General features: G+C 39.6%; 1 protein-coding gene across 1 annotated transcript; it reads right to left on the reverse strand.

Annotated features, from left to right (window-relative positions):
* Positions 1 to 1844: 1844 nt before the first annotated feature.
* Positions 1845 to 4715, reverse strand: LOC143611927 (uncharacterized). Its single transcript, XM_077086028.1, has 3 exons — positions 3957 to 4715; positions 3048 to 3220; positions 1845 to 1977 (listed from the first exon to the last, which is right to left on the reverse strand). The coding sequence occupies exons 1-3, from the start codon at positions 4713 to 4715 to the stop codon at positions 1845 to 1847; spliced, it is 1065 nt and encodes a 354-aa protein (XP_076942143.1).
* Positions 4716 to 12947: the final 8232 nt, after the last annotated feature.

Genomic DNA, 12947 nt, shown 5'->3' on the forward strand with positions numbered 1-12947 from the left:
TTGTTGCCTAATTATGAAGGTGATTTATGAGGGCATTTATGAATGTAGCTTTTGACTATTTTCTTAGCGTTTTAGTTGTAATGACGTCACCACACGTATCGCTCTGGCATCTATTTACTTTAGGTGTTTATAAATGTTCTGCTTGGCGGCACATTAAATCCTCTGCGTCCACGCTGCGTGCCATCCTTCTATTGGTGCTTCTGGCGTGGTGCCTCCAGCTATTAACTGCCATATTTAATTATGTGGGTATAAATAGACGCTTATTTGCTTTGTTGTACACCATTTCTCTTTTAGTCTTCAACCGTTCTTCTTTTCTTCTTTATGATTTCGTTTGTTTTATGACGGCTTGCTTGGTTGGTATGTTGCCTTTGCCTGGTTCAAAATCATTGCTTCGGTGCTTGATACATTCGTCGTGCTTAGCGTATGTAAGTATGTTTATACATGTATGTAACCATGTATGAATGTATGTATGTATGTATATAACCATCTCTGTATGTATGTATGTAATCATCTATCTATGTATGTATGTACATAAACATTTCATGAGAAACAATGTACACTGACGACACATAAATAATCATTTGAGAGAGAATTAAATGAAAAACATAATTGGCCCGTCATATTTTTGTGGTGATTAGACATATTCGTATTTTTACTCTCAAGGATGATCATCGGGAGATTTCCTAGATTAGGTGATCCACAAGTGTTTGGATTAAGTGATCTACCGTGGAAGTGGGCATCAAAACCACTTGGTGTTAGGTGCTTGCTTCTTTATTGTCGCCATCCTTAGGACGTGACGAACATATGGCTAAAAGCCATATAATCCACATCACAATTCCAATTGATGAAACAAGGCAACTCATATATCTTTTTTTTTCCTATCGTGACATTGCCATGCTCTTCAAATGTTCCAAAGATTAAACTCGGTTTGCAACATTTTGGTCCTCAATATCCAATTAAAACGGACCATACTCGCTTTCTTTTCGCGCGGATGCCCCTCCCGAGTCCTTTGATCCACATATGTGAATAGCCCAACAAGGCCCAATAGTCGGTACCTTCAGTAGGCCGAACAACAGATTTAGTGGATCCAACTTCCAAGCCATCCAACAATAATCATATTCAATGCGCGCAATAAGCTATTTTCTCTTTCTTTATAATTTTAAATTTTAAATCAACTTACCCCTAATTCATTGGCCCTTGGCAAAATTAAGTGTATAATTGACCCGGGCACGAGAATTGTCAATATCTTCAAAGTTCCAACTTCCCAAGTGCAAAAAAAAATCAATGTATAAAGTATAAAATCACCCAATTTGCAACACACGTATTAATATAAAATTTGTCCATTTTAATTGTATAAAGTACTAGGCGAGTAGGCGGTGAAAGGCATAAAGGTCTAGCTCGTCGTAAAAAATCAACATTAAATGTCATTTAATTCAAATACCAACTCATCTTGTAAAACTACTATTTTATCAAAACTTTATAGTAGAAAAAAATAAACCAGACAGAAAGTCACTCAACATGGAATAAGCTCAAAGTAGCCACTTTAGGCTGGTTTTTGGCATGTCACCTCTGGTTAAAATGATATAATTCATATTATGATTATATCTAATTACACCAAATAGTCTAAACAAGTGTTATAATAAATTTTCATCACTTTGCTCTTGGGTCTTTTCGAATTTGATACAACCAAAGGAATATAGTTTTGACAGTTTATTCAGCTAACAGGATACAGTGTCCCATGACATTCACTAAAGAATATGCTACATATTTTGCAACTACCCCTAGGCCCTAGCCTAATATTTGCTGCTTTGATCATCAATGTCACCATTGTAGCATCTAGCAGCTTAAGCAGTTGCAGCAGAAGCCATTGCTCCATTGTTGAAGAGCGGTGGGATATTACTATAATACCCTTGTTCTTCCTCATCTTCCTCCCTTTCTGTCTCCCATAAGAAACTAGCATATGCTGCATGAACATGGCTGAAGAAAAGTACTCTTAAGTTAGATTTATAATGCTTTCAGTATCAAAATAACATTAATAATCGGGAAAACCCCCAAAATAGCCCATCTACAAAATGAGATTCCAACTTTGTCCCCTAAACTTCATATTTCCAAAAATGGTCCTCTCTAACTCATCTTTGACCATGTGTTTGGAAATCTAACGCGTCTTTGATGACATGTTAGCATAACACGTCGTCAAAGACGCGTTGGATTTCCTAACACATGGTTAAAGACACTAGCACGTCGTCGAAAACGCATTAGATTTCCTAACACATGGTTAAAGATGAGTTAGGCCTCCAACACGTAGTCAAAGATATGTTAGCATCAAACGCGTAGTCGAAGATATGTTAGCTTTTTTGTTTGTTTTTTTAATATTATATTTTTATAACTAGTTTTACTTATATTTGTTTTTCTTTTATAACTTTTAATATATAAAATTTTATATTATTTCAAATATACCGACGAGAAATGTTTACTTTTATCTGCGGACCGACATAAATTTTATTTAAAATCGAGCGGGGTCAAATTTTATTGAATATTTCGACATTGATTTGGCACGGCTCGAGTTTGAATTAGTTTATGTCGGTCAGTAGGTAAAAGTAAGCATGTCTCGTCAGTATATTCGAAATAATATAAAATTTTATATATTAAAAGTTATAAAAGAAAAACAAATATAAGTAAAACTAGTTATAAAAATATAATATTAAAAAAACAAACAAAAAAGCTAACATATCTTCGACTACGCGTTTGATGCTAACATATCTTTGACTATGTGTTTGGAGGCCTAACTCGTCTTTAACCATGTGTTAGAAAATCTAACGCGTCTTTGACGACGTGTTGCCGTCTTTAACCATGTGTTAGAAAATCCAACGCGTCTTTGACGACGTGTTATGCTAACATGCCGTCAAAGACGCGGTAGATTTCCTAATACATGGTCAAAGATGAGTTAGAGAGTGCCATTTTTGAAAATATTAAGTTTAGAGGACAAAGTTGGAATCTCATTTTGTAGATGGGCTATTTTGGGGGTTTTTCCCTTAATAATCACGTGCCTGTCTTCAGAAGCTACTTGTATTGCTCTTTCAAAGTAAGTTGTTGCTCTTTCTCTATCGCGATGAAGCTCCCACAATAATTTTGCATATTGCGAAAGAATTTCACCGTCGTTTGCATCCGCTAGAATAGCCCTCGAGTAGTATTGCTCTGCTCCTTGCAGATCTCCCTTTGACTGCAAAAACAAAAAAGTTATAACCGTAAATCCCGAATGATGCACGTTATTTTAAATGTCATACAAATGCGTTCTCACTTTCTAACATACTATCAGTAGGCCTGTAAACAAACTACAACATTCAGTTCCCGTTCGACGAAAAGTTTGTTTATGATACGGAACAACATTCTTTTTTGTTAATTTAGTTAAACGAACATCAACACATGTTTCGTTCGTTCATTTATGTTTGTGAACATTTGTTTATTTATTTTCTTTATGCACGTTTGTTCATTTATGTCATTAGTTATATATATTCATTAAAATTATTTAGAACCATTACAATGTTATCTAATTTTATGAAAATATATATGAACAATTACAATTGAGTATAATTATGTTAATTGTTCAGGCCCAATAGGTATATGTTCATGTTTACTTTTAAATTGGTGTTTTCTCATCTATGTTATGTATGTTTATGTTCATGAACCGTTCGTTATATAGTTAGTTAGTTACCGAACAAACAACATCGAAAACGCTAATTTTCTTAGCAAGTGAACACAAACAAGAAGATTCCGTATATTTAGTTGTTCTTGTTTGATTGTTTGTTCAGTTAAAGATAAACAAATTAACGCACATTCATGTTCGTTCAGTTTGTTTAGAGGCCTAATTACTAGTTCTAAGGAAAGGGCAAACTAACAACATATTGAACCCTAATAAAATGCTGCATTAATACTGTAATTAAATTTATCAAAAGTACCTGATATAGAAATTGGGCATAATTCCCTAGTAATAGAGGATTTCCAGGACATTCATTCACCATCTTTCGGTAATGCTCCTCCACATCATGGTCACCGCCACCGCCACCGCCATCCCCTTCTCCACCATGACAAGCATTCCTACCACCACCGCCTGTACCCGCAGCACCACCATCGACACATCCAAGCCCGACATCAACACCTAACCCTTTTGCAAGATACATTTGATAACCAGCCTCATCTTTCACATCCAAATTCCCAAACCCCATTTGCTTATTCAAACTCAAAACCTTGTTCTCAATATTAAACCCTCGTAACTCACAAACCCCTTCATGCTCTTCCTCTTCTTCATCACTTGATTCATCACCGTCGGATCTAAACCTCGAATTCTGGTACGACAAAGACGGGATTGGTTCTAGCAAAGATCTATGAGCAACTTTCTTCGGTGGACTAAAAAAACTAAAATCATCAGCATCATCATTAGTATTATTACCACCCGACGTCATCAAACTTTCTAGATTCCCCTCGGACTGTACACGTCGTATTCCGCCATTAAACGAAGGCGAAATCGGAGACGAGTTGCATGAAAGAGTGGTGAAATGTTGAGATCCAGGAGATGGTGTTTTGTGAAATGAGAATTTGTGAATTGGTGAGCATTTGTATGCATGGAGAGTGACGTCATGGTGGTGGTTAAGGTTGTTGGAATTCTCTGGTGACAGCAGAGATCCAAGAACTGGAGTTGATGAGCTTCTGATCATCATGTTGTTAATGTTTTGTTTGAATATTGTTTTTGGGTGTTTGATGAATAGTTAAGTAGGGATTAGACATGAGTGATGGTGAATGGGTACAACTACATTTCACATGTGAATTGTGATTGTATGGTGGAGAAAGTTTTATTATTATTATTATTATTAAATAGAAGGTATTAAATATCTTTTTGTTATATTTTTCTAGGACACGTAAGCATGATTGAACGGTTCGTAATGCAATGCATGTGCTAAAAAAGTAGAAAGAGTAAATGAATTGGAAGTATACTAGGTTGGACTCATGACCGTGTTTTCTAAACAATTTTGGACTTTTCTGCTCTTTCGTAGAAGCCCACCGCAACTATATTTCACATACGAATACGAATGTTTAGAGAACAAACTTTTTAATGTTAGTTGATGAATGATGATAGAGAAAGAATGCATTAATCTTTGAGCAAAACGGTATATATTGACTTAATTTATAATTTACAACAAAAAAAAAATCAAATCCGTAATGTGTATATGACGTCGAGCATTTAAAGTTTTCTGGCTAAAAACGTTTTTTCAACGACTAACGACGTTAGGTTCTGTTAGTCGCGAATCCTTGGGAATAAATATGTTAGAAGATATATAGGGAATAAATATGTTAGAAGATATATAGGATCCTCAGCAGACATTTCGTTAGTTGAAACTGTTATTTGACAGCAATCAATAGTTAAGATTATTTAAATACAAATTTTTCTTTTTTCTTTTAATTACAGTTCTTCAATCAATATTTATATTTGTTTTCATATCTATGTTGTATTTTCAATATATTTTAGTAGCATGTTATTGCACAAACTATCAAGTATAAATTACAAAATTATTTTTTTTATTATTATTTTTAGATGTCAGAGGAGTAATTTCTATTTAGGTCAATCATAAAACCTAATTAACAATCATGTGAATATATAGCTTTAGGATCGGATAAGTTCGTTAGGTTGAGTGACTATTTTTTATTTTATTTTAACGTTTTAACATGATCCTTAATTTATCTTTCGACCTTCCTCGTCATTTTTCTGTCTACCTTTCTAACAATTGATTTATCATGATTTATGGTTACCAACAAATGCTTTGAACTTCAAATTGTTCTCAACCACTATTTAATTCGTATCGAGTGGTTTTTTTTTTGTTGTTTTTTTTTTATTTCATTCAGCTTTCGACCTTTTTCGTCAATCTGCTTATATTATATCTTTCCAACAATTGATTTGAATATTGCGATGCACTTGATTTCTTGCAGGTGGTTCGGACTTTGAATTATTCTCGACTGCAATTCAATTCGAATTCAAATCATGCAAATAAGGTAATTTTATTTTGATATCTTGTATCTCAATACATTTTATTTTATCAAAATTTTAAGTAAATACATTCTGTACGTCTAGATATTTTATGTGAGGTTTAATTGAAGCGAGCATACATCTTAATCGACATACAACCTAATTAATCGTCAGTTTTTTTTTTAGTTTATTGCATTATTTATTTAAATTTGGTAATACATTGTTGCTTAACTCCTAATATATGTAGTTAGAAAACACGATTATATTATTATGTAAATTATCTATCACGTGTATCTTGTATTTAAATTTGGGGATATCTTGTATCTTTATACTCTTTTATTTTATCAAACTTCTAAAGAAACTTCATGTTTTGCTTGTACTCTATATCATGTCTAGTTATTTTAGACTATGTGTTATGGTTTGGTTAGTTAAAGTGTCACGTAGGCATCATGTCGTTGTTACGTAGGCAGTAGACTTTAACTAACCAACTCAAAACGTAAGTGTAACGGAAATGGTTAGTTAACCAATATTTAAACAAAAATTAAAAAAATAACAGCCGACATATTTATAAAAAAAGGCAAATATAATAGAAAACCAAAATAGTTTTTTGTTTTTTATAAAAGTCATTCAATATCTTTATACATATAGCATACTTTCTGTTTGGCTTACAAAGGTCCCTTAATAATTTTCAAGCATTTAAGTCCCTTCACGTTAAATTTGAACCAAACTATGACAGAAAAAAAAGTAAACAACTTGGAACCAGTACTAGCGCTTTTCAATTTATCTGGGTTATATGGTTCCTTTTATCAAGTTTGAAAATAGACGTAGAGATTATAAAAAAATTAAGAAAGAGAATAATTTTAATCTCTATAACGCCCTTTTCTTATTTAGCTACCACCCTTAGTCATTTCTTTATCTACGCAGATGCCATTATCATTTTAAAGTATTGATCAAGTTATCCAAGAGTCATAAGTTCTTAAAGTTCTTATAAATATACATTTTCAACTGTTCTATGTTTATATTTGTAATAAACTACTCCATCTGGTTTAAGTTCTATGTTATATTTAAACTACTCCATCTGGTTTAGTACACAAACTATCAACAACAAATCACACAACATGATTTTTGTGTCGTTGAAGAGGTAGGTCCCAGCAGAGCCCAGTTGGACCCGCAAGACTCACCTTGAAGAGGGACGTCTGCGCAAAGACCAACTGGTTCCGCAGGACCCACCATGCTCAGAGAGATGAAGACCTTACGCGCATACGTCAGCTGTTCCCGCAGGAAAAGCCTCCCAATGGTGAAGTACCCCGCCTGTTCCCGCAGCTGCGGATACAAGCCATCAGCGGAGGCTACCCGCACTAATAGCAAGGCTACACGCACAAGGCACTAACTCTCAATAATTCAGTAATGTCACCTGAAGAAGGAATGAGCAAGCCGGGAATACTCCCGCCCAAATGAGCCAGTCCGTACGCTTCTGGAGGATCTTTTGTACTATACCTGCCAAGGTATGGACAAAATAGACAAGATCTGACCAAAGCAGCGACAGCTCACTGACAACAGTACGACGAGGAGCACGCTCTAGTACTTAATGTCACTATCAGCCGCTGCCTACTCACCAACCCTTGTCGTGGCACGTACATAGCCTGCAGTTGGTGGAAAAGGAATAGTACACGGCCGGCCATGTCACTATCAGCCGCTGCCTACCCACCAACCACCAGCATGGCACGTGCGTAGCCCACAGTTGGTAGAAAAGGAATATTATACAGCTGGCTGTACCTGCTTGGAAACCCACCTTCGGCTATAAATACTCCAACACCTTGGAACGGTACGATCATCTTATATCTTATATCATATCTTATACCATCATATATCTGCTCTAGCTATTTCTCTTAATATACACATATTCAGAGCAATCTAGTTTGATTCTCACGCCGGAGGGTGGTCACAAGGAGGTACCCCCTCCCCTTCTCAGTGACGAGCTCACGGTGTCTGTTTTGCAGGTCATCAGAAGAATAACCATCTTTGCCGGACCTAACCCTCGTGGGAAACATCTACTTAACCCCCAGATTATCTGTAATCTGCCGGGGTCACTTAGTGTTTCTTCATTGGCGCCATCCGTGCATAAAAGCTAGAACTAATTCAGTTTTTTCAAAACCTCTGGAAAGATGGTTAAGGTTACTCCGGTGCCAAGGCCAGCGAGTGACCAAGAAACTCCGGTAACCACAACCTCAGCTACTGGGGGGAACACCGGCGAGTACACAATATTTACGAACACTACCCCGGTTACCCAAGCCGGGGCAAGTGCAGTAAATAATCCTCCCCTGGGATTCACCGATACCCAGTTGGATAGACAACAGACGAGGCTCCCCCGCCAAACACTTGATCAAGTTAAAGCGTGGGCGGAAGCACGTCAGAAGGAATTCCAAGCTGAGTTGGATGAACGCTTACGTTCACTCCAACAGGCTGACGAATTCGGAAGCACTCAACAGCTCAACATGAGTAATGAGTGCGAGTATGATAAAGATTGGGAAGAATCTGACAGTGACGCAAACCCGCGCCATAGGGCGAAAAGGAAGCGTAAACAAGCAGACTTCCAATCAAGAAGGAATTTTGGAGAAACCTTCAAACCAAGGAACGCGGGGGGAAACCCACGGGACTTCTCCAAAACCTTTAGACCAACTGTTGCAAATGCGGGAACGTCCAAATTTGCAAGGGACATTGCGGAAGCAATTGCCCCGAAAAGTGCCAAACAAATGTCCAACATAGGAACATATGATGGTATATCTGACCCAGATGATCATTTGAACAGATTCATAGCGGGGGCAACCGTCAGCAATTGGACGGAACCCACGTGGTGTTACATGTTCCAAATGACGCTTGTTGGGGCAGCCAGAGCGTGGTTTGACCGTCTACCGGTCCACCACATCTACGATTGGGCAGACTTCCAACAGAAGTTCAGCCAACACTTCAGTCAACAAAGAAAGTATACCGAAGAGCAATGGACGATCCTCAACTGCATCCGAGAGGAAGATGAGTCTTTACTAGACTTCATCACTCGCTTCAACTCAAAGAAGCTGAGTCTGGGTACCATAAGCGAGGATCTTGTTCGCGCAGCTTTCATCCAAGGCGCCGAATACCCAGAGCTTATCCGCACATTGACTGGTAAAGACGGCATGCCATCCACATGGGATGCCATCATGACAGCAGCTAAACGCTTCGCGGAAACGGAAAAGCAACTGGGTAGAGATCTTCCCCAGAGCACAAACCTCTACACTCAAAAAACAAGAGAAAACAACGTCCTTACCGCCCAACAAAACAAAAAGAGGAAGCTTGGTATTTGGCAGTCAAGGGTAAACTTTGGCACCTCATCCGGCTCGCACCAGCGGTTAGGCGGAAAGGATAACATGCAGTTGTCGAACCGGAACTCCAGATGGACGCCACTTACCAAAAGCGTCACCGAGATATTCGCCACCGAGAGGCTCCCATGGCCAGAGGCTCCAATAATCCGACAGCGTCCAAACGCTGATCAAAGCAAATCCTGTGACTTCCACAGGACAAAAAGCCACACCACGGAGGAATGCGTAGCCTTGAAGGACGTCGTCGAAGCATTTGTCAGAGATGAGAAACTCACACACCTCGTGGCGTAATGAACGCTAAGCAGGCTAATGCGTGTAGAACCCCAGTTGGGGAAAGCACGAATGAAACTGCAGCTTCAATGTTGGAGACTACATACTGCGTAAACAACGAGATTCCGAACCAGGTGCATATCGGCTCGAAAGGCTCGATGACACCCCCATCCCAAGAACATGGAAGGGAGCTCAATTACACAGGCTGCATGTAGATCAATTCCAAACTTGTAAAGAAAAGGCCTAGAGCCACTTCTAATGGAAATGATTCTCCTTATCACATTGACGCTGATGGTCTTACATTTATACTTATGATCTGACCACACTGATATGCCGGTATTCACCGCATAAATAAGTGGGAAGGAAGTCGTTGCGTGTGGACGGCGGCAAAACCCGCATAAACACAAAAAACGGCAGAAATTTCTAAGGAAAAGATGAGGAAAACCTTCACGCAGGTCAGTTATAGGTAAATTTTGGTCATCCCACTAAATGAAAGTGACGGTCCTACCCGCACAATCATGAGAGGAAACTGAACATTAACCTATTGACAACCGCGCGTCGAAAGGTTATTCAAAACACTGATGCCGGTATTCACCGCATAAATAAGTGGGGAAGTCGTTGCGTGTGGACGGCGGCAAAACCCGCATAAACACAAGAAACGGCAAAAATTTCTAAGGAAAACATGAGGAAAACCTTCACGCAGGTCAGTTATAGGTGAAGTTTAGTCATCCCACTAAAGGAAAGTGACGGTCCTACCCGCACAATCATGATAGATGAAACTGAACATTAACCTATTTACAATCGCGCGTCGAAAGGTTAACTTATTCAAAGCACTTGGAAAATTGCTAAGTTAAACTAAAGTATGCATCAGCGAATCATATATTGTTTGAGGCAAAACAAGTGCCAAATTAAACTATAATATGCATGAGCAAGTCATATAACGTTTATAAAGCAAATCAAAAAGATTCAAAAAGATTCAAATATTCAAAAATAAGAGGGAATATACCCCCTTACCTTGGTAACCAAGAAACCGTAAGACAAGTGCGGGTACAGTGTCAAGGCGAAACCCTTCACATACTTAGCACCTGCAGGGAATTGAAGCCAAGAATACCTTGGTAACCAAGAAACCGTAAGACAAGTGCGGGTACAGTGTCAAGGCAAAACCCTTCACATACTTAGCACCTGCAGGGAATTGAAGCCAAGAATACCTTGGGAGTCAAGTAACTATAAGACGAGTGCGGGTACAGTGTCAAGGCGAAACCCTTCACATACTTAGCACTCGCAGGGAATTAAAACCAAGAAGGATCTTCTGGGCCATGCTTGTGGAAAGGGAAATAACATCCCCGCATAGCGGGAACGTTGAGAACTAGATTGTTTGAAGCTCCAAGATGGAATTGGTTGTTTAACATAATTGATCACTATGTCTAAAACTACCAAAACCTCGTGGAGAATCTACAAGTGAAACTCAACGCTCCTGACTTGCGAGGAGGTTACACACCTACCCGCATCATACCCAAAGATCAAGCAGAAAAGTCGGGAATTTCTGCACGTGACATTAGGGAAACCGCGGGAAGAATCCCCACGGACAACCTTAAAACTAAAAACCCTTTTCAAAACCCCTTGCTTAAGTCCAAAAGTTCACCTCATTAACAATTCATGAGAAGAACATTGGACTGGGGGGACTTGAAGAGGTAGGTCCCAGCAGAGCCTAGTTGGACCCGCAAGACTCACCTTGAAGAGGGACGTCTGCGCAAAGACCAACTGGTTCCGCAGGACCCACCATGCTCAGAGAGATGAAGACCTTACGCGCATACGCCAGCTGTTCCCGCAGGAAAAGCCTCCCAATGGTGAAGTACCCCGCCTGTTCCCGCAGCTGCGGATACAAGCCATCAGCGGAGGCTACCCGCACTAATAGCAAGGCTACACGCACAAGGCACTAACTCTCAATAATTCAGTAATGTCACCTGAAGAAGGAATGAGCAAGCCGGGAATACTCCCGCCCAAATGAGCCAGTCCGTACGCTTCTGGAGGATCTTTTGTACTATACCTGCCAAGGTATGGACAAAATAGACAAGATCTGACCAAAGCAGCGACAGCTCACTGACAACAGTACGACGAGGAGCACGCTCTAGTACTTAATGTCACTATCAGCCGCTGCCTACTCACCAACCCTTGTCGTGGCACGTACATATCCTGCAGTTGGTGGAAAAGGAATAGTACACGGCCGGCCATGTCACTATCAGCCGCTGCCTACCCACCAACCACCAGCATGGCACGTGCGTAGCCCACAGTTGGTAGAAAAGGAATATTATACAGCTGGCTGTACCTGCTTGGAAACCCACCTTCGGCTATAAATACTCCAACACCTTGGAACGGTACGATCATCTTATATCTTATATCATATCTTATACCATCATATATCTGCTCTAGCTATTTCTCTTAATATACACATATTCAGAGCAATCTAGTCTGATTCTCACGCCGGAGGGTGGTCACAAGGAGGTACCCCCCCTTCTCAGTGACGAGCTCACGGTGTCTGTTTTGCAGGTCATCAGAAGAATAACCATCTTTGCTGGACCTAACCCTCGTGGGAAACATCTACTTAACCCCCAGATTATCCGTAATCTGCCAGGGTCACTTAGTGTTTCTTCAGTCGTGTTGAACAAATTGCTCGTGAGATTTAGGGCTCAAAATAACATCTAATGTATGGGATAATTAACACGTCATAATTTAAGGATGTATATATGAAAGGGATATTGGATTTTAATAATTCTAATTTTGGCATATTGGCCAATTTTAATCCCAACTTAAGAAATTCTCTAGATTAATTCCAACTTTCACTCTAGTCTATTGGTCTCCACTGAGCTTTTTTCTTAACAGGAACTAACCCGGTTAGTTTTAGAGCAAAACATGTCATTTCTTCAAGTTGAGAGGACAAATGAAAAATGTAATTTAACTTAAAAACTCACCACCACGGTCGCCGACACCCCACCATTGCCACCGCCACCATTGTGACCACCGCCGTCACCGACACCGCCACCACCACCGCTGCGCTGCCACCATCAAGACCTCCGTCGCTACCACCACCGCCGCCCCACCACCACACCTGGTGGCGGCGGTGGCGGTGGCGGTGGTGATGATAGTCGCGTTGTGGCAGCGGCGGCGGTGGCGACAATGGTGGTGGTGGTGACGATAGCCGTGGTGGTGAGTTTTAAGTTAAATTAAATTTTTTATTTGCCCCCTCAACTTGAAGAAATGACATATTTTGTCTTAAAACTAACCGGGTTAGTTCTTTTTAAGAACAT

Source organism: Bidens hawaiensis, unplaced genomic scaffold (assembly GCF_021521415.1).
Source record: "Bidens hawaiensis isolate Kalapana, Puna unplaced genomic scaffold, B.hawaiensis_p1.1 tig00032538_1, whole genome shotgun sequence".
Classification (NCBI taxonomy): Eukaryota; Viridiplantae; Streptophyta; class Magnoliopsida; order Asterales; family Asteraceae; genus Bidens; species Bidens hawaiensis.